Source organism: Cucurbita maxima, unplaced genomic scaffold (genome assembly GCF_002738345.1).
Source record: "Cucurbita maxima cultivar Rimu unplaced genomic scaffold, Cmax_1.0 Cma_Scf00009, whole genome shotgun sequence".
Lineage (NCBI taxonomy): Eukaryota > Viridiplantae > Streptophyta > Magnoliopsida > Cucurbitales > Cucurbitaceae > Cucurbita > Cucurbita maxima.
This window is the reverse complement of record NW_019272025.1, coordinates 2,410,942-2,435,678: the sequence shown is the minus strand read 5'-3', so window position 1 is coordinate 2,435,678 and position 24,737 is coordinate 2,410,942. Positions and strand designations below refer to the sequence as shown.

Genomic DNA, 24,737 nt, shown 5'->3' with positions numbered 1-24,737 from the left:
TTTTTTTTTTTTTTTTTTTTTTTTGCTGGAGGCAATAGATAGTCTCGAGATTTTTTAATCCAGATTTCATTTAGCTCCTAAATTGATTTCTTCGGCTATGGGATTTTGATGACATTCTTCTTTGTTAATATAAATTGAGAGATCTTTTCGTGATATTCGTAACTTGAGCTAGTGGGATGGTTTTATCTTTATTGTGGTCTTTCTTTTCTAGATTATGTCTAACCCAACTATATGTGCATCTATACATAGATATAAATATATGCATGTATATCCATGTATGTGAAATAAAATTGATCATTTCCCCCTTTTTTCTTGTCATTGTTTTGGTAGGTAAATAACAACTTCCTCTCAGTTGGCAATGCAAATAAGGAAATCACGGTAAGCATGATGTAAATTTGTTTACAACCACTTGAGGAAGTAAAATTGATGATTTCAAGTCATGGTTGTCCTGTATGAATTAATTGAAAGCTGTATTTCTCAGCCATTGTTCGAATGTAACTAAATTGAACAGAAAGATGTCTTTCACTCTCTCTCTCTCGCACATCCACCTAGATTAGACATGATCAACGTGATTCTAGTTGTTGGAAGGGAAAACGGTGACGCATGAATGTGAAGCCTTTAATCTATTTAAATTTCTTTTGACACCTAATTCTTTGTTCTTGGAGTTGTATGCTTTAAAATTTTGGATTCCACTTCACTATAATTGCGCATTCCTGATAATTGCATATTTTCCAAGATGTGTCCCGCTGATTTTCATGAATATTTCAGGTGTTTAATTTCAGCACTGGGAGGATTGTGACAAAATTAGTTCTTGATAGTGAGGTTACATCCATGGACCATGATCACACTGGTCAGATCCTTTTCTGTGGAGACGGAAATGTATGTCATTGGTGCAATTATATTATGAACTTTCTTCTCTGAAAACCAAACGTTTATTTCCTAAGATTGACTATTGAGATTGCATGTGTAGGGATATGTTTACTCTGTGAGCATGAACTCTCATACAGGAGCTTTATCCCGTGCTCACCGCCAATGGTGTAGTAGCCGGCGCAAATCTCCTGTATGTACTGTACAATATCGAAGCTTCTCTCTGCTGGCCAGGGGCCCTGTATTGCTAACTTGCACTCAAGATGGGAACTTGTCTTTCTTCAGGTTTTGTCAACATGAAATGGCTTTCATTTTATTCTTTTATTTCTTGTTGACTACTTATAAGGTTTTATGTTGACTCTCTAGTATTGCTTTGGAAGTTCAAGGATATTTGACCCTTCGTTGCTCACTCAAATTAGCTCCAAGGATACATAGCATCCGTGCTTCATTCTGCCCCCTACTCTCCCTGGAAAAAGGAGAGTACATTGGTAAGGACTGTAAAATTTTCTTCAGAAATCATATAATCAAGTGGTGAAATAGAGATAATTGTATCACACAGGCAGATACGGTATTCAAAGTATTACAAATCCATCACTTGAGATGTAATCATGAATACTTAAAGATCGTAGACTCGTACAAAATTCATACTATTTTAATGTTCTCTGTTCGTTCCACATTGTAATTGATCACACAAGCAGATAACTGTATCACACAGGCAGTACCGTTTTCAAAGTATTACAAACCCATCACTTGAGATGTAATCATGAATACTTAAAGATTGTAGACTCGGACGAAATTCATACTATTTTTAATGTTCTCTGTTCATTCCACATTGTAGTTGATCACACAAGCAGATAACTGTATCACACAGGCAGATACTGTTTTCAAAGTATTACAAACCCATCACTTGAGATGTAATCATGAATACTTAAAGATCGTAGACTCGTATGAAATTCATACTATTTTAATGTTCTCTATTCTATTCGTTCCGAATTGTAATTGATTTCAGTGATATTTTGATTTGTTATGATTTTAGTTGCAGGAAGTGAGGATTCAAATGTCTACTTCTATGATTTGACACGACCCAAACATACTTGTGTCAACAAGCTCCAGGTTCACATGTTCTTCATGCTCTCTCCAAGGTAAAACTATCTAGTTGACAGTTCGTTGTCGATTAACCAGCACACATGTGACTCTGCAGGGCCACCAGTTTCCAGTCATTGGGGTTGCCTGGAACCATGGGGAGAATCTGTTGGCTTCGTCAGATCTTTATGGGACGGTAATTGTATGGAAGAGATCAAAGATAAGTTAGAAAGACATGTGTGAATAGATTTTGGAAATGGCTCTGTTGATTAATGAACATCTTTCTTCTCCATTTTGCTCCCATGTTTTTGTCGTTCTTTTATCAACTTCAGTTAATCATCAGTATCTCAGAGAGTGTTTTTTTTTCTTCTTTTTATCCTTTTTAGCTCATTAGTTTTAGAAAGGGGAGTGATCATATTCTGAATACACCTCTGTAATTACAATGTAGCAAAATATCATATTGTTGAAGTTTTGAAGTGAGTAAATAAATGCTATTGATTTACAGTGTTCAACTCTTCGGCCTTGATCACCTAATGGACTGAGAATGAGATATCATATTAGATAGAGAAGAAAATCAACACTCCTAACAAACTCTAAACCTATCTTTCTTGTCAATATGGACATCGATATAGTTTTTTTTTTCTTGTTTGATATGTACTTAGAGCCATGCATCTATCTAATTTATGGGTTCTATGTAGCTACCGGTTGGCGACGACTTCAGCCAATAGTTTTTTTGACATGAATCTTCTCTTAGTATGGTTGTCAAGTGTCACAATTGCACTTGCTCGGAATGTTTATAAGCAATTATGCTGCACTCACTCTCAGCACTAAGTGAGTCAGCCAACTCAAATTCGCATCGCCTACGGTCGGATGACTATGCTCAAGCCTTTGGCTTGCTTTGAGAGGAAAGTTTTACAAAACGGGGTAGAGATGTTTTTGAAAGAGTTTGAAAACAAGGTAAAAAAAAAATGTTGAAAACCAATATTATAGGCTAGTAAGCAAGAAAGACAACACAACAACTTAGATAACATATAACTCTAGGTAGGAAGAATTGACAACTAGTCGCATTTCCCTATAAGAAAGCTATATATCATGATTTTGAGGCATTTTCAGTCTACTTGTCATAGACATGGTTTTACTAAAATATCATACTCTTACGAAATACAATAAGAAAGCTATATACCATGAAAGCAATAAAGTAGTATAACATGAGGGGTTTGACATGCAATGGGCATACGACGACAAGCAACACGCCTTAGACAAGCAACACGTCTTAGACAAGCAACACGCCTTAGACAAGCATGACTAGGACACTAAACATCTCAGTCTACCAGCACATATGAACAGTGGTATTGCATTTTGAATTTTTCATCTCCGACATTGCAACATATCAATCACCAAGTCAAAATTTGAAAATGTTGGTTATATAATGGTGTAAATTCAGTATACCAAAGTTTGGCCACTTAAGCAAGGACAATAATGGCTGACCATATATAATAATTGACCAAGGAGCCTCCTTTTTGTATCAAACCTTGCACCTGCAAATCCCAAGTCTTGAACTGCCTGTTGATGTATTGGAAATATAAATTAAAGAGAGTTACAATTCCAGTAGAAGGTTCAAGTTTCATGAAGGTTCTAGAACACGTAAGTATCCATAACACGTTGAGCTATTTTAGGCTTTAGTCTATGAAATGCTAAAAGCTTAGACACGTCAATCTTAACTATTTGTGATACCAACTTGTTATGCCTTGTTCACTATCTGTGATATCAACTTGTTATGCTTTGTTCACTATGTTACAATTGTGAGTCTTTCGATTATTTTCATAGTAGGAAACATTTATGGTTGACCCACATATGTTTCTTTAGTTGGTGCTCCCCTCATGTATATGATATTACTAGGCTATAGTTCTAGGGTCACCAACTACCACCGGTAGCAAAGAGTCCTTTATAGTTAGCTCACAAATATAGTTTAGTTCGTTTAACTGGGTACTAGCTAATTGCACACTTTGATCAATTAAGCCTTGAATGTACGTATGAAAGGATGTCCAAGGCCTAATGAGTGCTAAGTAACAAAACCCCAAGTTTATTAGTTTTAAGAGTTATGTTCATACAAGGAGGGCTACTTACCAAACATATTTATACTCATTCATGCTATTCTTTTCTTTTCGGATGATACCTAACATGATATGTAATAAGAGCATTTCAGAGCAACGATGTTTTAAAACCATGTTTTTGGTGACATCGAGACGTAAAAAAGAAAAGAGAGGGATGAGGTTTCTCTCACTTCTGGCATAGCCCATTAAAGCGGTACGTGAGCTGGGTTCAGAACGTTGTGAGACAGTTCGGTCCCTATCCGGTGTGGGCTTTAGAGCATTTAGAGGACCTTTCCCTAGTACAAGAGGACGTGAAGGATGCACCTCTGGTATACCAATTATCGTGCCTAGTTGTATCACTCCCCTAGATATTCTCTACCTACACACCTGTGTCGGTTTCGGGTACAAGTACCCTTATTTTTTGTTTTGTAGAGGACGACTCTCTATCGACTATGTAGGAAATGACGGGTTGTTATTCACTCTCATCTCCTTCCATTGTTATAGCTTTAAATCCCAATATTAAAAATTGGTCACATTTTTTGTTTTGGCCTTTCTTTTAGTTACAATCTTCAATTTCCATTCTAAAAATGTATAAATTGTTCCTTTTGACCTCTTTTTGGGCCCCTCAAGGAAATAATATGGGACGAGGCCCAAACTTGAAGCCCAAACTTGAAGCCCACTCTAACAGGCCTCATTTGAATTGTGCCATGGTTTCCTCACTCTAATTAACAGTATAATGTGATGAAATTACTTTTTCAAAATTCCAATTAAATATCATTTTAAAAAAATATATTTTTTCAAAACTTAATAGTACTCAGCGCGATTCGATTTTTGAGATTTTAAACGACTAAAACATAAGACGAAAGTAAATAAAAATAAAAGTACACGGTAAAATTTTGCATGATGTAAAGTCATACAATATCGTAGTCAATTCCAAAATAAATACAAAATTAAACTGACACTTCGAGTCAATACCCCTTTGTGATAGCGTAGCTCCAAAACACCTCTCCATCTCGATCCGTACTTGAAAAAGAAAAAAAAGGAAAGAGATACGTATAAAAATACTTGGTAAGCAACCTACTTCCCACTAAGTTACCATGGACTTTTCTTTAGGCTTTAAGAAGTTCGGGCTAGTTTAGGAATTCCCTCGATCCCTTACATTACCTACTTATTTAGTCCCTCGTCTCCTTTCAAGAGTATCTAAGAAAGAGAGGACCCGCAATTACTATAGTAGGACCCAGTGCTAACGTCAACATGCACGTGTCCGGATAGAAACCCTTGTCTCCGAATAAGCTCCTCCTCCATGCAAACTCTATTTTCTTTTGTCTTTCTAAATTATAAAATAGTTCAAACTTAATTATTATTGAAACTTCTAACAATATTTTCAATTTTTCTAAAAATATTAAAAAGTATAACTGATGAAAATTTTAATATTTCTTTCAAAAAAAAATTAATTAACACAATATCTAAGAGTCGCAAAAATAATTATTAAATAAGCAAGGACGATTTTCGTCCCTTTATTTAAATTTTTAAAAAGTATTAATGAAAACATATTTTTAAAATAAAGGAGGAGTATTTTATTTATTTCATTTAAGAATATTTTTAAAACTTAGGAAGTTAATGAAAATTTAATTTTATTTATTTATTTTTTCTTTTATTATTTTTAAAATTTTAATTTTCACTTTTTTATCCATTAGGAGTGGGTCTTTGATGCCTCCATGATATCTAATCATTTGGCGCGTGGGTCCCACTTTCCACTATATAATCAAATTATTCTTAGATATAAATTCAAAAAAATAATATATATTATATATATATATAAAGTAATTGCAGATCATATTTAATCACGACCGTCCACGTGTCGACATTGACGCAATCATAATAGTTAAACCTCATTAGTTAATGTGTCGTATTGGTCAGACTGAGAGTTATTATTAATGTCGTGTACAAGATTTTTTTTTTTTTTTTTTTATTGATTAAATTTAAGGTTAAAATGACGGATTTAAATTTTTAGTGTTTAATTATAACGCTCGATATTCTAAATTTAAATTTAGCTTTTTATGTCTCCAACATTCTCATACATCTCTTACAATATAGTCATGTTGTTTGCTCGGTTCCCAGAGTGAAGACTATCCCTCCAGAACAACAAAGTGCATTTTTGTTTATTGCTCACTTATAAAAACTTCATATTTAAGCGTGTCTTGTTTGAATAATTTTATATTGTGTGACTTTTTTAAATTTTCTTAAAATACATGTGAATGAGGACAAATCATACTAGAACGACTCATAAAAATTCTTATGAACTTTATTCAAAAAAGTTTATGTGACTTATTAAATATAAATTAAAATTTTTAAAAGAAAAATAAATAAATAAAATGGGGCCTTCTAATGATTTCTTAACATGGATTAATATGTAGCCGGTCAACGGACTGACACGTGGCAGAAAAAGATTTGCTGTTGGAGTTAGGTTAAACAGACACGCGGCATAGATTGTTTTAAAAAGCTTGTTAAGGCAATTGGGAACAGTTCGTGCCGGTCGGATTTAATTACTTCTTTATTAATATATATATATATATATATAAATGTTTAAAAATATCCTTAAACTTTAAAAAGTTTTATTAATATCATTAAATTTTAAGAAAATTTGAAAATACCCTTTAACTTTTGTATTTTACTTTTTTTAATTTTAGGATATTATTGGTATTAATATTTTTTTTTAGACCATCTGCAAAACTTAAAAGTATTTTTCTAAATATGGTTTTAAAATTAGGTATAATAAAATTATAAAATAATAAAATAATTTGAAAGATGAGAAATAAAATTTATAATTTTAATGGGTCATAAATAATATAAACAAAAAATTTAAAACTTAAAACTAAATTTATAGTTTAACAAAAATAAATAAATTAAATTAAATTAAAGAGATCATCGGTGTACACCAATCAATCCGATCAGAACGATTCTCTGTTCCCTGTCAGATAAATAAAATTAAAAAACCGAATCTTATTCTTTTTATTTATTTATTTATATTTTCATTTTATATAATTTAGAGCTTCTCTTCATGCACGCGCTATTTCCGCGACTGGACCTCACTCTCCAATCACAGCCCTCTATTTCAAATCTAACCATTGGGTGCGAATCTCTACGTTATTGTGACTGTTTAAAGTTTCTGGTGTCTGGAAACGGCAGCTGCACGGACAGCGGCTGTTCCGTGCCCCTGCCCAGAGTCAGCTCTCTTTATGTTCCGTGTTTACCCTTCCTTTTTTCACTTTATTACCACTGTCTTTGCGTGTTCTTTGGTCGTTTAATTAGGACGTTTCTGACATTTTGTCTTTTATTTAACGGTTTCCCGTTTTTCCCCTTTAAACGGTATTAATATTTAGTTATACATCTCATAATAATAATAATAATAATAATAATAATAATAATATATATAACTCGAATATTATTTTTATTTTTGTAGTTTTAGATTTGTCTATATTTTTTTATAAATCTTAAAAATAGTAATTATTGTTATTTTTTATCATATTTGAGATTTTTTTTAAATCCAGAAATATCATAATTGGAGATGTCTATGGGGCAGGATAGGAATGAGGAAGTCTTTCCTGTCCCTGTCTTTACTCATGCCCCCATGTAAATCATCATAACATCATCATTTGTTGATTTATGTGGACATCAGGTTCTTCGTTGAGAAATTTTTTTCATCTTTTTTCATATACTTCTTAAAAGATTACTAATGTTATATTTGGTATGTATTTGTCCTAGAGTCATGAATTTATAGCTTTTTTGGGTTTGTAAAACACGAGTTTATGAAATTTATCGATTACATTATTCAATAATTTTCATTAATTACTAGCAAAACACTAGCATGTCACATGCCCAATTCAAATGGCTAATTGTGAGATCCCATGTCAACTAGAGAGACGAACGAGTGTCAGGAAGGACACTAAACCTTGAATAGGGGTGGATTGTAAGATCCCACATCGATTGGAGATTAGGGGAATGAAACGTTTTTTTTATGAGAGTGTGGAAAGCTCTCCCTAACTGACACGTTTTAAAAACCTTGAACGGAAAGTCCAAATATGAAAATATATAGTAGCGGTGGGCTTGAGCTGTGACACTAATTATCCTGCCTGAACCTACGTCGAGCCCTCCCAAGATTCTTAGTCGAGCCTCAATGTCTTACTCACGAAAGGTTGTGTTAGGCAAAATGACTTAATCCACCAAATGTTTGTTTGAACATATCAATTGAAAATTTAGGTTTTAGATGGTGATTTCATTAGCCAACCACTCTTTTCTTTGCTTGCCTTTTCTAATTTAATCCAACTTTACTTTTGCTTTCCGTAATTATTGATACTAATCAATAATTAACAATTCTATTATTTGCTAATTAAAGTTTAATGAAATGATGAGAGCGGAATATTATCCATTCAAACAAATCATTATTATTTTTCTCAAAGTCCCCTTTTTCAACTAAATAAAACAAATCATTATAATGTTTTTTTTTCTTATCCACTCCCTAGCAGACACGTTTTAAAATCGTAAGGTTGATGAAAATACGTAAGGGGCCAAAGCGAACTATATCTACTAGCGATGGACTTGACCTGTTATAAATTGTATCAAAGCTAGGTTGTGAGAGTTGTTTCAGCCAGGACGTTGAGCCTACAAGGTGAGTGAATTGTGAGATCCCACATCGGATTGGAAGGTGCTAGTGGTGGGTTTGTGAGGTCCAACAGGAGATGCATGGGACGAAGTCTTGATCTGAATCTTGGACATGAAGCATTACATATAGGTATTTTTTATGCATATACAAACTTAAATATAATAAATTTCAACGTTTAAATAGTCAATTACGAGACCATCTCGATGTTGTTCTCAGATCACCAAATCTCTTCCTACTCCATCGCTCGACCTAGTGAGGTTCGATGAGATCAGGTATGACATCATCATAGCTCATTTGGTTCTTTTGCTCCTTGATCGTGGAACGACGTATCGAGAAGAAAAAGAAAGAAAAAGTCCATTTCGAAAATAAATAATAATATCAGTCGAAACATAAAATTTTAAATTTTTATATAGTTTATTATATTAAAAAAAAATGGAGGATAAGGTGAAGGATAATTATATTCGTAGAGAGAATGGGGATTTCATTTTCAATGCTATAATCCAAAAGGTGACAAACAAAATATTTTGGGAAGTATTTATACCACATTTAGTGGGAATATGAATAAAAATAGCGATATTGAACTTGTAATGTTTGGCATCAAACTTTATCTTATTTCGAATATACTCCTCTTCTTTTTATTTTTTCATTTAACTTCCATTTGTAACCCGTGTTCTCGGAAAAGTTCTTCTTGAACTATTCTGGGTAGGTTTGTCTTATCATCTGATTAGAGTTAAAGAAGTTACCGTTTCGAATTATTAATCTTCCATTATAGCTAATATCTCAATTCTTCTTCTAATGTGTGACATCCCACGTTGGTTAGAGAGACAAACAAAAAATCATGAGGCTAATGGAGATACGTAACAACTGAAGTAGATAATATTTGTCAACGGTGGACTTGGGCTGTTATAAATGGTATCAAAGCCCGACACTGGTTGGTGTGTTAGTCAGGACACTGGTATGATTTTATATAAGTGTAGTTATATAAGTGTAGTTTCTTAAACATGACATGTGACATGTTTTGGTTAGTTTGTACTTTCGCACATTTTTGTCATTTTTGTAATACCATAATTTTATTTTAGTACTTTTTTCAATTCCATCAATTTCTAATTAAAAATATTAATAAATCTAATTTTTTTTCATTCATTTTTTTTTAATAAACTTAAAAAATAGAACATTTTTTGACCTAACTTAATTATTTGGATCACGAGTTTGTCAGCCAATTCCACCATTAACTTTTGAACGGAGCGAGTTTATTTAAGTGGTTCATGTTATTGAAATTTTTGTTTTGGAGTAAAAGGTTAGTTTATAAAATATCTCTTTTATTTATTTTTAAATCCTAAACTCAATTTCATACACATTTTTAAAAAATTACCTTCAAAATAGTTGAATATTATTTTTAAGTGTGATTCGAAAATAACTAAAAAAAAAGTAATCATGAAATAAAAAAGATTTATAATTGCATCGCTAAAAAAAAATAAAATGTATTTTTGAAAATTAACAATAAATTCAATTAATTTTGTTAATTGAATCTTGCTTTAGGATAACTCACGAACCATCAAATTTATGTTAAATAAGTTCATAACTCGACTATTTTTTTTTTAACACCATTATCAATTAAGAAGTAAATTAAGAGTTTTTTTATAAAAAAACAAGGGTAAGCATGAAATTAAATTATAAATTTATTTCAAAATTTTAATTAATTTATTTTTTTAAGTTTAGGAGAAAGTTTTTATCATATATAAAATTTATATTTATATTTAATATACCAATTAATTTTAAATATTTTAAAAAAGAAACCACCAACCCAACTTTTATTTTGTTTTTGTAGAAAGAAAAAAATAAAAAATTAGAGGGTGAGGTAAGAAATTTAAATACAATAAAATTGAGGACCACAAATGCAAACAAAAAAACCAATAATAGTTGTAACAAAATGACAAATACAGTGATACGAGCACTAAGCCATTCACCAACAGCTCTGACTTGCAGCAGATTAAAAATTTTCCCTCTCCCAAATTAAAAACAAAAATAAAAAAAAATAAAATTATGGGTATGGAGAAGGAGGGTGCGTTGCAGCAGAAACCAGACCTTCCATGCTCATGGGATGAGAGAGAAGGAGGGGCAGGGTTAGAGAGAGAAAGGGTTTTTTTGGGGTTTAAGAAGAAGAATAAGAAGAAGAAGAAGAAGAAGCAGCAATAGGTCTACCAACTGGTAGTTTGGGATTAAGCCTCTTAACCAAACACGCCCTTACCGATCAAGAACAATATCAAGAACAAGATCAAGAACAAGAAGAACAAGAACAGCGAGGCATTTGATTTCTTTCAGGTGGGTTTCTACAAAAGCAGCCGTAGCCACAAAAGGGGAGGGCTCTTTTCTTTTTGGGAGTGCAAGAAAAAGAAGAGAAGGAGAAATAAAGAGGAAATTAAAGGCATCATTTAGAGAGAGCGAAAGAAACCAAAGAAAAAAGAAATTGGGTTTTACTCTCACGTGGGAATTTGATGCAAATTTTAGATAAGAATCGTATGGTTTTAAATTATTTCTTTAATATCCTTTGATTTCTTTGTGTTTTATTGTGTATAGTTCCTTCTTGTTCTGTTTATCTTTCTGGGGTTTGCAGAAATTCCCATGAACACTTAGATTTAGCGTTGTGTTGGTATTTGGGATTCTTGGGTTCCGCCGATCGGGTGCTGTTTTCCACCTTTTTGGTTCCCTCCGACACCCACAGCCGTCGCGGATTTCAGGGTAATTTTAGCTTAAACTATACTTATTGCTTAATCACTTTTGTTTGTTTATTCAAATATGAACTTAAAATATTCAATTCTTGTTGATTTCTTCTGTTGATCAGCTCTGCATGCAGGTTATGAGTAGCTTTATGTTGTTTGTTTGTCTATTTCTTCCTGTTTTTGTGGGGTTTGGAGCTTTTTTTATTGAAATTGTTGTGAATTTGGCTGTATATTAAGTAACTGGAGGATCTGTGGTCTTAGTGTTTGTTTTAACACTTCTTTAGTCATTGAAACCCTGTGGATTTGCCATCTTGGGTTGAGCTTTTGTTTGTTTGTTGACATTCAATTCAACTTTGATTAATTGGGGTCTGAACGTTTTGTTAGGTGACAGCGTAGAAGCAGGAGAATTCTGAATTGAGAGGAAAAATCTATGGCTACTTACTACTCGAGTTCAAATAACGAAAGGGATACTACTCCAATCCTCTATTCGAGGGGAGCTTTGCTCGGTTCGTATGAAGAAACAGCAGTTCTTCCACGGAATATGATGATGAATGCAAATTCTGGGACGTTCATGGATTCATTGCCTTCACCGGCACAGAATGGTTGTAGTTCGATAACGCCAGTTGGAGCAGTTGGAATGACCCAACAGCAGCAGGAGTTCTTATCGAATCTTGGTGGTTCGCAAATTTCTGATCATGATTTCAATACATGGAGAGAGGATCGGAGTGAAATGCTTGGTACGAACTCGATGTGTGGATCGACCAATGTTCTTCGTGGTGGGCAGAATTTGCAGGGTCAGGGGTTGTCCCTTACTCTCAGTACACAAATCCCATCTGGAATCCAAATGGCTTCAATCCCCTACAGAGATTCGGATGTCAGTTTAGCTTCATTCCTGAGGCCTAATCCGACTAGCTCGAGTGAGGATGGCTGCAGAAATGGCGCTTCTCGAGATGAACAATTGAGAAATGGAGAAAACTTGGCCAAGGGTGAATTATCTCCTTACAGCATGTCTAGTATTGCAAGAACTATGCCTAATTCGAAGTACCTCAAGGCAGCACAACAACTGCTTGATGAAGTTGTTAATGTCAGGAAAGCTTTGAAGCGGCCGAATAATGAGAGAGACCCGAGTTCTAACGAGCATGAAACTGGAACTGCTGAGAATGGCGATGCAGGAGCTAAAAACGACACTTCGATGCAAACTGCAAGTGGAGCGTCTTCAAAACCTCAAGAAACTGGGAGCAATTCAACATGTGAGCTCTCACATGGCGAAAAACAAGATTTGCAGAACAAGTTGACAAAGCTTTTATACATGTTGGATGAGGTAATATAAGGTTTTATATTGATATCTGTTTTGTTGTGAACAGGACTATTATAAATGATGCAAGCCTCAACAAACATCGATAAAAGTCTGTATTCAATATTACGTCGCTGCGGAATTAGATAACGTCAACACTTGAAATTGGTTTGCCTTCCTGAAAGGTGGATATGAACTTTTGATGGTATAACAACCCAAGCCCACTGCTAGCAGATATTGTCCTTTCTGGCCTTTCCCTTTCATGCTTCCCCTTAAAGTTTTTAAAACGCGTTTGCTAGGGAGAGGTTTCCACACCCTTATAAAGGATGTTTCGTTCTTCGTTCTCCTCTCCATCTGATGTGGGATTGAGAGGTTTCCACGCCCTTCGGAGACCAACATCCTTGTTGACACACCGCTTTGTGTCCACCCCCTTCAGAGCTCAGCCTCCTCACTGGCACATTGCCCGGTGTCTGGCTCTGATACCATTTGTAACCGCCCAAGCCCACCACTAGCAGATATTGTTCTTTTTGGGTTTTCCTTTGGGGCTTCCCTTCAAGGTTTTTAAAACGTGTCTGCTAGGGAGAGGTTTCCACACCCTTATAAAGAATGATTCGTTCTCCTTCCCAACCGATATGGGATCTCACAATCACCCCCTTTGGGGCCTAATGTCCTCGCTAACACTTGTTTCCTTCTCCAATTGATGCTGCAACTAAATTGAGTGTTGATACTTTGTCCTGTGGAAGTAGTAGCTCAAGGTTAAAAGGTTATCTTGTCTTGTAGGTTGATAGAAGGTACAATCAGTATTATCATCAGATGCAGATAGTAGTGTCATCATTTGATGTGATTGCTGGATGTGGGGCATCTAAGCCATATACTGCACTTGCACTCCAGACTATATCCCGTCATTTTCGGTGCTTGCGGGATGCCATAGCTGATCAAGTCAGAGCTACTCGTAAAAGCCTAGGAGAGCACGAGAATTCTGGAAACGACAAAGGAGTTGGAATCACTCGTCTTCGATACGTTGACCAGCAGTTAAGGCAACAGAGAGCTCTTCAACAGCTTGGCATGATACAGCAGCATGCATGGAGGCCTCAAAGAGGATTGCCTGAGAACTCTGTTTCGATTCTCCGTGCTTGGCTGTTCGAGCATTTCCTTCATCCGTAAATCTTTGACACTAGTATTTCGATTTATGTTCTCTCTGTAGTAACAAAACTTAACCAAGTACTAAATTTCCAGGTATCCAAAGGATTCTGATAAGATCATGCTTGCGAGGCAGACGGGTTTGACTAGAAGTCAGGTAAAACTCAGAAGCTTAACATTTTTCCCTTTTGTATTGTTTGAATTGGCTAGGTGCTGAATTGACTGTTGAATGTGGTAATATAAATAGAAAAACAACCGTGGCTCTAGAAAGATTGTTGATCATGGATAATATTTCTTGAATCAATCTGTATGATATTTCCAAAAAGGCCAAACTTGATCATGTCTGAAAAGATCTGTCAGCTGGAAGTAGCTATATGTTTTGTAGGCTGCCAATTTAGTTCCAACATAGACTTTACATGTGAGATCCCACATCGGTTGGGGAGGAGAACGAAGAACGAAACATCCTTTATAAGGGTGTGGAAACCTCTCCCTAGCAGACGCGTTTTAAAACCTTGAAGGAAAGCTCGAAAGGGAAAGTCCAAAGAGGACAATATCGGTTAGTGGTGGGTTTGGACCGTTATAAATGGTATCAGAGCCAAACACCAGATGATGTGTCAGCGAGGAGGCTGAGCCTTGAAGAGGGGTGGACACGAGATAGTGCGCCACCAAGGATGCTGGGCCTCAAAGGAGGTGGATTGGGGGGGGGTCCCACATCGATTGGAGAAGGGAATGAGTGCCAGCGAGAACGCTAGGCCTTGAAGAGAGGTGGACTGTGAGATCCCACATCGGTAGGGGAGGGAAACGAAGCGTCCTTTACAGAGGTGTGGAAACCTCTCCCTAGCAGACGCGTTTAACAACCTAGAGGGGAAGCCCAAAGAGGACAATATCGGTTAGCGGTGAGCTTGGGCTGTTATATTACATTTCTCCACCACCATGTCTATATTTACCTTATGTTTTGCTAAAACAATGTTTTTTTTAAATGTCTTTCTACTTTTCTTTTGTTATGTAACGAAACTACTAGTTCTTACTATACAATATTTTCAGGCCAATCATGGTAAGCTAATTTACCAATTACCTTGCCTTTGGTCATCATTTCACATCGTTCTTTTATATTACTGCATTTTTTGTACCGACACGTGTTCTTATATTATATTTGTCACTGTCTATGGGATCGCGCAGGTCTCTAATTGGTTTATCAATGCGCGTGTACGTCTTTGGAAACCTATGGTAGAGGAGATGTACAAGGAAGAAATAGGCAGTGTGGACATGGACTCTATATCATCATCTGAAAATGCTAGCAAGGCAACAAAAGGAGATAACAAGACCTTCGAGGATGATAAAGAGGAGGATCTGCAACAAAGTGCAAGCTCAACAGCCACAGAAAGATGTAGCGCAGGAGATATTGTTGACTTGAAATCAGACCTCTCTAATCTCGCAAACTCGGGTTCCAACAGACTAGCTAGTTGCCAAAATGGTTCTCACATCGAAGCCGAAAACGAGCTGATAAAGCCAAATGAGGAGCTAAGGTCTAATGAAAATAACTCTAATTTCTTTCCTGATGCAATTGTCCAGTCTCAGGGAGAGAGTGACAGGTTTATGGCTGCTGCTGCTGCTGCCTATCACATGTCTGAATTGGGAAGGTTCGGGACGGTTGGCGGGGTATCACTTACGCTGGGTTTGCAGCATTGTGAGGGTGGTGGTGGCATACCTATGCCTGCTGGGACACACCATGGTTTTGCAGCCATGAGAGGAGACGATATGTACAACGCTGCTGCTGCAGCGTCTTCTCTCGGGGAAACAGTGCATTTTGAATGCGTAAATGCTGCTGGGAATCCGCAACTGAGGTTTGGCCCTTCCCATCTTTATCACGATTTTGTTGTGTAAAAGTTAAGCTGTACAAGATTTGCTTATCTGCATCATATACTAAATGATATGAACACCATTGGGAGGAGCGAAGGAACATGTATTCTTCTTGTCTGGTTCCTTGTCCTCTATATATATATATATATATATATATATTTGTAATATATCATGTAGTTGATTGGAAGGTTAGCTATATTGTTCTTGTCTGGTTGGTTTATCTGCATATGATTCAATTAGTTCCAAACTTTGGGTTCCTCAGAAATTTTAGCCCTTTGATAAATGTGAAGTTATTTCTCATGAATAAACTTTGGCTTCTACGAACAAGCAAATCTTAGCTCTATTTTCATTCGTTGGATTTAGCAAAACTCTTCTTATAAGGGTATCTTTGAATAATTTGGTACTTATTCTTAATGAACTAATGAAATACCTATGGTTCAAGACATAATAAATTGTGATTTTGTACCAACCGACGAACTGTATTTCCCTTTTTATTAATTCTTTATTAAAACGGAACTCCTTGTGTTTGTAATAGTGTGAAAAGAACTATTTGTTAATGGGCGTTTGTGAAAGTTAGGATTGAAAATGGGTCCTTTTTCATAATTTCTTTTAAAAATTATTTAAATAAAATAATAAAATAAAATAAACACATGATCATTCTAGATCCCAACACATGATGTCTTTAGACTTTTGACTAATATTGTGCCAAAGAATATGTACCTGTATATGTTGCAGAATAAGCACAAAAGGACCTAAAAAGAATAAGCACATAAAAGGACCTAAAAAACAAAGATAAAGGTAGGTTCTTCATATCCTGACAATGAAGGTGAGGGCGAACTAAGCAGCCATTCAATTTCTACACCACTTTTGCATCAATTCTTTCCCTATTTTGAGTCTCACTCTCACCTATTCCTATTGTCGAACATGGAGGACATACAATTCTTTGTTCATCCCTAAACGTCAGGAGAGTCGATGCCAAATGGAAGTCCATTGTATTTTCTAAGAAAATTGTTTTAAAACGATTTTTAAATCAATCCAAACTTGTTAGAGTAATTTTAATTATTATGTTTTTTAGAAGCTATACNCCCCCTTTCTGTAAAAATCAGCTTCGATTCCTTACCAGCTACGTAAGATATCAATTTTAATTAAATAACATATAGTTTCCACAACTTCCACTAAGATTAACCTAAAATGTAATTTAATTGTTTAAAAAATATGTCAAATGTTATAATCTCTTTCAAAAAGGGTGTGAAAATTTTACAAGAGTGGATTTGTTTTTCTTTCATTTTAGAGTTTTTCATGTTATTATTATTTGTTTATTTTGGATAGAAATGGAGATTCTTCCGACACCATGCTTCCTTTATCAGTATTTTTGTGAGATCACATATTGTTGAAAGGAAAACAAAATATATGAGTGTGAAAACCTCTAAACTGATTTTAAAAATCTTGAGAGAAAGTCTAAAAGAAAAACCTAAAAGGGACAACCAAGAGAACGTTTCGCCTATTCTTACTCATTTTTTATCATAAGCTTGTGATTTTGTTTTTGTCCCTTGTTTCGAACCACAGGCATTCTCCCAAAAAAAAAGAAGAGAAAGGAAAAGTCAATCAGGCAACTTACCCATTCAGTGATTTTGGCACTGGACGTTTCAAAAATGAGGTATTATCGAGTCGGATGAATTCAATAATAGATACCTGTTAACATTCTAGCCTTCCTTCTCCTTTCAAGGCCTAAGAATCCAGTATTTCTTGATTTGTAAAGTGGTTTGACTTCTATTTTTCTTTTTTCTATCTAAATAATAATATTTTAATTAAAAAAAAAATCAAATGAGTTAGTTGATTGTTGTTTTTTATTTTAACACGTTTGTTTGCATTGTTAATAGGTGTCCTTATTTGAGTTCTTTAGTCCCCCACCCATCTAGATGATAACGATTTATGGGTTTGATCATTTATTGGTGACACGGCCTACAAAGCATCACCAAATATTATGTGGCATTAAAGAATTTATGCCTGGATGACGTGCCATCTGGCTTTGACTTCTTAATTCTTAATATTTCATTATTTAAAACACATTTGAAATTATTAATTTTTTAGAGTTTATAAAAAAAAAAAAAAAAAAAAAGCATTTTGTTCGCAAGTTATTCCAACACACTATTCTATTCCAATCAAACTCAACCCGACTCAATTATGTCGGTTCCATCTATTGCATCCATAACTCCATCAATAACTAAGGAAATAAACAACATAAGTATACAACTTCAGTTAATATTGTACAGATCTATTATTCCATAATGAGTTTTGAATTTACCTTCTTCTCCTTCAAATTTAAGCGGTGAAATCTCACGTCAGTTGGGGAGGAGAACGAGCATTCTTTATAAACGTGTGGAAACCTCTCCCTAGCAAATCTGTTTCAAAAATATTGAGAGAGCTCAAAAAGGATAGTATCTGCTAGCAGTGAGCTTGAGCGGTTACATAAGTCTGCTCCATAATCCAATAACCCTGTTGCTCCATTATCCAAAATTATTAAGATGGATAGCATAAAAGAGAAACTGCACTCAAAATGAACTGTACCAATACTTTGTTACCAAAAAAGCTTTGATCTATGGCGTCTTTAGGAGTTAGTTGAGTGTCACAAACTCCATTTACTTACTGTGAACAATATTCAGGCAAGGCAGCAGTCATGCTATACAAGTCAGAAACAAAGCTATCTGGCTATGATCTTCACAAAAAAAAAAAAAAGAAGGAAAAAACAAATCCATGAACAGGTTATAGGAACAAAATGATCTCATGAACAGTTTCGATGAGACAAAGATAAATAATAATTCCCTTTGCCTCATCTGCACTACTATATTGCAGGGTCTACCTGAAAACGGTAAAGAAGACGATGTCAGGAAACATGAAAGTAGAGCTCAACTGAGGAGAATAAAGAGCTAACTGACCTTCTGTACAGAACTTTGACATCTTGTCTTAGAAGCGGGGTTTCTAGAAAGTTATCGCCACACTCTTTCACGTCGACCGTCTCCACTTCAAAGTCGTGATAGCCACAATACTCATTCCATTCAAACCACATTTTTGCAATTAGTTCCTTCTTGAAGCAAGTACTGTGATCTCCCTCTTCAGGTGAATCAGCAGCCACCAATCTATATGCGAATACTTTCTTTGTTTGACCGGGACGGAATGCACGACCAATTGCCTGGCGGGTCACTGATGGATTGAGATGAACATCCAAGATGATGACACGTGATGCCCCTACCAAAGATATGCCTTCCCCACAAGCCTTGATGGAGCCAAAGAAGACTCTGGCATCAGGCGAGTTGTTGAAACGATCCATCGACCATTCCCGATGCTCGGAAGTTGTTTCACCGGATATCATGAAAGTTTCTTTTCCTGGACTCCAACCCTTCTTCTGCACAACCAATCTCTCCATGAATTTCAAAGGAAGGAGGTACTGGCTAAATACCAGCAGCTTCTCTCCAGTAGTAGCGCACAAATTCAGCATATTAAGAAAGAATTTCGCCTTCACTCCATCTTTAACGTCCAGCTGGTCGATGACCTCGTCTATTTTATCATCCGTCACAGTAGCATTAACAGAGAAAACATTCAACTTTGGATGCAAATAAACAGCACTACCAGCAGAGCTTATTTTGAACTTCCTGTTAAACTTTTTGACTTTTTCACCTTCATGTTTCTGTTTAGGGGTGAGATTTAGCACCACGGTGAAGTCGACCAGTCCAGGGAGCTCATCGAGAAAATCTCCTTTATAATAATGCAGAATCTTGCTGGTCATCTCACGTAAATCATGGATGACACTCACTTTCCTCCTGAAATCTGTATCCTTCTGAAGCGTGTGTTCCACCAAGTCATAAAAAGCAGCATCCACACCTGCTTTGAACTGCTTCCTGGCACCAGGTATATCCACTCTTGACATGATACGTTTGATGATAGGTCGAGAAGTTTCTGATCTCATGAACTTCGGTCGAACGAGATTCACTATATTGAATACCTCTTTAACATGATTTTGATATAGGGTTCCTGAAAGAACCACTTTCCGTGGAGTTCTGACTTTGGCAAGAGTTTGCAAAATATCAGTGTTCTCATTTCTTGGTGTATGCCCCTCATCTAGGATGAGAATGGAGGGAACCTTGAGCAATATATTTTGACATGCAGTTGATGCAGCATTGGTTTCGACATCGCAGACGATCGTGGAAAATTGTTTGTATCCTAAGAACAGAATACTCTTGTGCTCGACCCACTGATTCAGAACGGTTAGCTGTTGACCCCTATTATCTGCTTTAACGGAATAGAAATCATAGAGTGGAATATCTTCCACTTGCCAAATCTGGAACTCCTTTTTCCATATAGCTAAGATTCCTTTGGGAAGCACAACCAATGGTCTAGCCTGTGGATACTTAGCTAAGAAACTTTGCATGAAGCTGATTATCATAAATGTTTTTCCAGAACCAGGAGCATGGGCTAAAATGCAGCCTCCTGGATTGTCCGTTACCAAGTTGCTTATAAGGAAATTGAAACCCTCAATTTGATGAGGTTTCATTTGCTTCATATGTCTAGGGTGTGCAGAAATTTCAGTGACAGTCAAATCATCTTCTGAGATTTTAACTCCAACAACATCGCCTGAATCTTTGTTACGAGATTCAGACATGTATGTTCTTGTGCTCCTCTTACCCTGGAAGAAAAAAATACAAATCAGTGTGAGTTCACAGAAGATGACAGAGCTGATAACAACTGAAGATCACAATCAATTTTTCAAAATTATAAAGAATTATATTACTTTACATGTGAGATCCCACATTGGTTGGAGAGGGGAACAAATGTGAGAAATGGTATCAGAGGAAACATCTCCCTAGTAGACGCGTTTAAAAAACTTGAGGGGAAGCCCGGAAGGGAAAACCCAAAGAGAACAATATCTGCTATTCGTGGGTTTGAGTTGTTACAAATGGTATCATAGCCAATCACCAGGCAGTGTGTCAGCGAGGACGCTGAGCCCCTAAGGGGGGTGGATTGTGAGATCCCACATCGGTTGAAGAGAGGAACAAAGCATTCCTAATAAGAGTGTAGAAACCTCTCCCTAGTAGACGCGTTTTAAAAACTTGAGGGGAAACTCAGAAGGGAAAGTCCAAAGAGGACAATATTTGCCAGCGGTGGGTTTGAGCTATTACAACATAACTAGTTCAAGTTCGGTCAATAAAAATATCGAACAGTAAGATTTAAGAAGGATTCTCTTAAACGACTTAAGACAAATCTAAGATTTAATATTTCAGCTAGAGAGAGAGAGAGCAGGGGTCAGCTTTTGATCATAAACTCAGCAAAAGCATCGTTCAAATATATATCGATGGCTTCCACAAAAACTACTACCCATAGGCTTATGGGCTACAATTTTAAATTATTCTGCTCTTCTTTGGCACTTATTAAGTAAATAGAACAAAGGCAGGAAAACTTGGATGTTTAACTTTCGTTCTATGTAAGCAAAACAATATGACATAAGCTATAAGATATATAAAATGGCAATAGAGACACAGACCTTGTTGTACTGAAACTCAAAAATGGTCTCAATTCCTCTGTCAATAACCCCACATATGCGACAGACATAACCAAGATCATCCTTAAAGAGAAAAGAATGATCACAGTCCACAGCATCTGTACTTGGTTGATTAGATGATGAATCTACGGCAACATCCAGGTCCTAGGAAAAGTTAAGGTTGCAAGAACTAAAACTTTAATAGGAAGAAGTTAACTTGATAATAAAGGAAATCAAGGGGTAAAATTCTACATTAACCCATACATATAATTAGGATTTTTCTTCGAACACGTAACAAACTCTTCCCTACTACTTGACCACAACAATATTCAATATACAAAGATCACCTCACTGATAATTACAAATAAGAAAAAAAAAAAGATTCTTACAGTAAAGGCCTCTCAATTATGATCAACGTCATTAAAGGAATTACTGGAAATAATTGCGAAACTTAGAAGACGAAGTAGATATGTATATAGCTACATATAATCTCTCAGTCATGCTTCCTTTGATTTCTTACAAACCAACTTTCTAAAATAATTGTTTTCACAACATTCATACCGATTAACTTAACTTTGCTTTTGAACTTAAGTCATTATTTAACAAGACCCAGATTAGCACATTAAGCCTGGTCCCTAATAAACAAAGGGTATATAATTAGGATATAATGCAGTGCAGACTATACACAAGAGCTGAAGGAAACAGCAGTCAATGAAATCATATACACAATAACAATACCTTGGAACATTCTAATGCCATATTCATATCGTTCCAAATATCTCCAAGGCCATCATCTTCACTGTTATCCTGTTCGCTGACCTCATCCTCGTCCTCTTCTACACCAACGTAAACACCTTTGTCCTTCTTACTAATAGTTTCACTTTCATTAATAGGAGTTGCTTCCTCCCCATTTAAAGCTCGGTGATCCTAACAATCAGTTGGTAAATTAGACAGCTATGGTTAAGTCAAAAAAACAAATGGCCAAGGAAGAGACAGGAAGAGAGAGAGAGAGTAAAGCCATCCTTAAAACATACACAAATTATCTTCAACTCTAAACTTCGATAATATAATTTCATAAAGCACTACACTGATTTAATCTTTGTGTTAATTGCATAGCATTTCTTGAATATTTGTTTGTATCAAAATTTCACAAAATTAAATATTATTGTTCTATTTGAAAAAAGGGTAAGCTACGATATAAGATGTAGTCTATTAATTTTTAAATGTATGGATGTATAGCAATATTCACTTTCATATACAAGTTTGAACTTAATAAATGCAGCTACAGTAACATAGATGTCTAACGAGCTCACCACTACCGATATGGCCTTGAACAAACTTTGTCCAGGTGGTATAGGCAGCACAACCTCTTGAAAAGGATGTATAACCCTCTGATCTTTGCTTTCTTCCTCATCAGAATCAATTATTACAATAGGCAATCGTGATTTCTCAACATTGTTGGAACAAACATCATCAATGGCAGAATCATCCTCCAAATCAATGAGATTATGAACCAACGGGGAAGCTTGATGGTTTGTTGCCTCTGTACACGCATTACGTCTCCCCAGATCAAATAACGTACTTGACAGCGTAGGATACTTCGCAATGTAAGGACTTAGAATTTGCATCTTATGGGAAACAAGGGCTTCTATCTCTTTAGTGACACTTCCAAACTGACCACAATCCAAACCATCGATCAAATTATTAATGGCAAACGGGTCAGAGTAATCAACTATTTTTGCTGAGTTGTTCATTTTGTTTTGTCTCGGCGTGTCACACTTTTGGGCAGAAAAGGTGGCCGTTCTGGGGAGATTTTTTCCATCGGTAGATAGTTTTAATCTCTTACGTTTCCCATAATACAGTCCTGGGTACAATGAATAGCACATTATCAGTATCAGAACGAAAACAAACATCCATCAATGGCTACATATTCAGGCTTAGAAAAGAAAAGCTAAATCCAAGTGTTTCTCATAAAGATTAAATAAATAACTAAATTCAAGAATATTGCACCAGGAGAAAGGAAAAGGAAGATATTAGATGAAAGAAACGACGCGGGAAGAAAACAAGACCAGCATCAAATAAGGATAGAACATGAGATGGGGAGAGTATCGAATATCATAGAAGAAAACTGGGTTGTTTCCCCTTTTATCTTTTGTAGATAAGTGAAAAAAAATCCTAAACAATATATCACGTACATATTACAAAGCATATTAAATCAAATGAACAAAATAGTTTACTATTTTTCCATATAGAAAATGGTTTAAACAACAAATGCCCGACATAACCGTCCATATGACTGTAAAACCATGAATGATACAAGTTTCAAAACAAGGGTACTTCATTCTCTTGAAACCAACAAAGTAGGCCCAGTTTTTTGTTTGTTCGAAGAACCTTACCGTACGTGCTGATACAGCTAAATGATGAACAGTATTATCTAACTCAAAAAAATTTCACACTTTACACACACACAAACACATCCCTTCTCTAGCTTTCTGGGTTCATCAATAAAACAAAGTCATATTCACACTGTAACAGCATAATCAGTGCAATAGAAAACGAAGATAGCAAAGAGCATGAAACATTCCATAGCCATAATCAAGTGAACGGACATAACCAGAACATTACCATACAAAACCCACAAGGGGAAAAATCAAAAAAAGGAAAATACATTTAGGGAAGAGAAAGAGTACCATTTGGAGTGGCGTAGCTACTGGGGGAGAAGTCAATGGTCGCGTCCATAGTATGCCTAAGTTCAGAAAACACTGAGCATTTCCACAAACATAAGGTGAAGATTACACTCCATAACAGGAAAAGAAAATGACAAAAATGTAAAAGAAGATATGAGACATCGCCGAGTTCCCGCATAAAACCACCAACTTACCTCGAGGAACAGGGAGGCTGTGAAATTTGATCAATCCAAGGGGAGGAAGAATCTGAGAACCCGCAGAAAACCCCAATTTCAGTAATTGAAGGTTCAATTGAAAGGGAAATTGACTCACATTTTCATTCAAATCCGCTGAAGTTCTTTCTCGCTGATCTTGAAAACGGAGAGAGAGAGAGAGAGAGAGGGCGAATGAAAGTAGGAGCGAAACGAAGGAAATGGAAGGGTCTGCTCTGCTGCTCAGGCTGAGGGGTCGTTGCGCAAAACGGCGGCGTTTGAAGGGCTCGCGTGTGTGCGTTGACGAGGGTGCCTTTGATTTCGTGGACCAATCAGGACTCAAGAAAATAGCCACGGTCTTTACGTCAGCTTTCCGACTCAGACGTCCCGTCGGTGGCGGATTTATGCCTTTAATATTTTTTTCTTCAATTTTTTAATTTACCTCGTCTATTAACTCTATTAAATGTTGAATAGATTTAATTTTATAAAAATTAATTTCGAGTAACCTCAATACTGTTTGTAACACACGTCTACTACTGAGTGGTCTTCATACCTTCATAAATGTTCTTGCTGACACACTGTCCAGTGTCTGGTTCTGTTATTATT

General features: G+C 35.8%; 3 protein-coding genes across 5 annotated transcripts in view; 2 read left to right on the top strand and 1 right to left on the bottom strand.

Annotated features, from left to right (window-relative positions):
• LOC111484233 (WD repeat-containing protein 13) overlaps window positions 1-2,462 on the top strand; it is a 16,116-nt gene extending 13,654 nt beyond the window's left edge. Inside the window, exons 7-12 of the mRNA XM_023130750.1 lie at window positions 331-378; window positions 769-879; window positions 971-1,152; window positions 1,234-1,355; window positions 1,904-1,980; window positions 2,069-2,462. Of these exons, the coding sequence (XP_022986518.1) occupies window positions 331-378; window positions 769-879; window positions 971-1,152; window positions 1,234-1,355; window positions 1,904-1,980; window positions 2,069-2,179 (651 nt within the window). The 3' untranslated portion in view covers window positions 2,180-2,462. The remainder of the gene's footprint in view (window positions 1-330; window positions 379-768; window positions 880-970; window positions 1,153-1,233; window positions 1,356-1,903; window positions 1,981-2,068) is intronic.
• Window positions 2,463-10,716: 8,254 nt separating this feature from the next.
• LOC111484203 (BEL1-like homeodomain protein 7) lies at window positions 10,717-15,940 on the top strand. Of its 2 annotated transcripts, XM_023130703.1 has the most exons (6): window positions 10,717-11,028; window positions 11,321-11,445; window positions 11,823-12,747; window positions 13,501-13,880; window positions 13,957-14,017; window positions 15,040-15,940. In XM_023130703.1, exons 3-6 carry the CDS (start codon window positions 11,857-11,859, stop codon window positions 15,742-15,744), a joined length of 2,037 nt encoding a protein of 678 aa, XP_022986471.1. In that variant the 5' UTR covers window positions 10,717-11,028; window positions 11,321-11,445; window positions 11,823-11,856; the 3' UTR covers window positions 15,745-15,940. The 2 variants fall into 2 exon arrangements, with proteins under 2 accessions (XP_022986471.1, XP_022986470.1); XM_023130702.1 differs by having other exon boundaries at window positions 10,717-11,445; window positions 11,811-12,747.
• Window positions 15,941-18,272: 2,332 nt separating this feature from the next.
• On the bottom strand, window positions 18,273-24,457 carry LOC111484193 (protein CHROMATIN REMODELING 35-like). 2 transcript variants are annotated; one of them, XM_023130691.1, is made up of 7 exons: window positions 24,135-24,457; window positions 23,944-24,015; window positions 22,567-23,117; window positions 21,992-22,180; window positions 21,257-21,418; window positions 18,657-20,401; window positions 18,273-18,580 (listed from the first exon to the last, which is right to left on the bottom strand). In XM_023130691.1, exons 2-7 carry the CDS (start codon window positions 23,990-23,992, stop codon window positions 18,577-18,579), a joined length of 2,700 nt encoding a protein of 899 aa, XP_022986459.1. In that variant the 5' UTR covers window positions 23,993-24,015; window positions 24,135-24,457; the 3' UTR covers window positions 18,273-18,576. The 2 variants fall into 2 exon arrangements, with proteins under 2 accessions (XP_022986459.1, XP_022986460.1); XM_023130692.1 differs by having other exon boundaries at window positions 23,944-23,999.
• Between the last annotated feature and the right edge of the window lie 280 nt (window positions 24,458-24,737).

What these genes read in the sequence shown, in the direction of transcription:
- LOC111484203 (XM_023130703.1), top strand. Translation starts at nt 11,857, where the DNA reads ATGGCTACTTACTACTCGAGTTCAAATAACGAAAGGGATACTACTCCA. An exon ending in TTCGAGCATTTCCTTCATCC is followed by an intron (nt 13,881 to 13,956) that starts GTAAATCTTTGA and finishes CTAAATTTCCAG; the next exon opens with GTATCCAAAGGATTCTGATA. An exon ending in CGGGTTTGACTAGAAGTCAG is followed by an intron (nt 14,018 to 15,039) that starts GTAAAACTCAGA and finishes GGGATCGCGCAG; the next exon opens with GTCTCTAATTGGTTTATCAA.
- LOC111484193 (XM_023130691.1), bottom strand. Translation starts at nt 23,992, where the DNA reads ATGGACGCGACCATTGACTTCTCCCCCAGTAGCTACGCCACTCCAAAT. An exon ending in TCAAGGCCATATCGGTAGTG is followed by an intron (nt 22,181 to 22,566) that starts GTGAGCTCGTTA and finishes ACTGATTGTTAG; the next exon opens with GATCACCGAGCTTTAAATGG. An exon ending in TGGCATTAGAATGTTCCAAG is followed by an intron (nt 21,419 to 21,991) that starts GTATTGTTATTG and finishes AACTTTTCCTAG; the next exon opens with GACCTGGATGTTGCCGTAGA.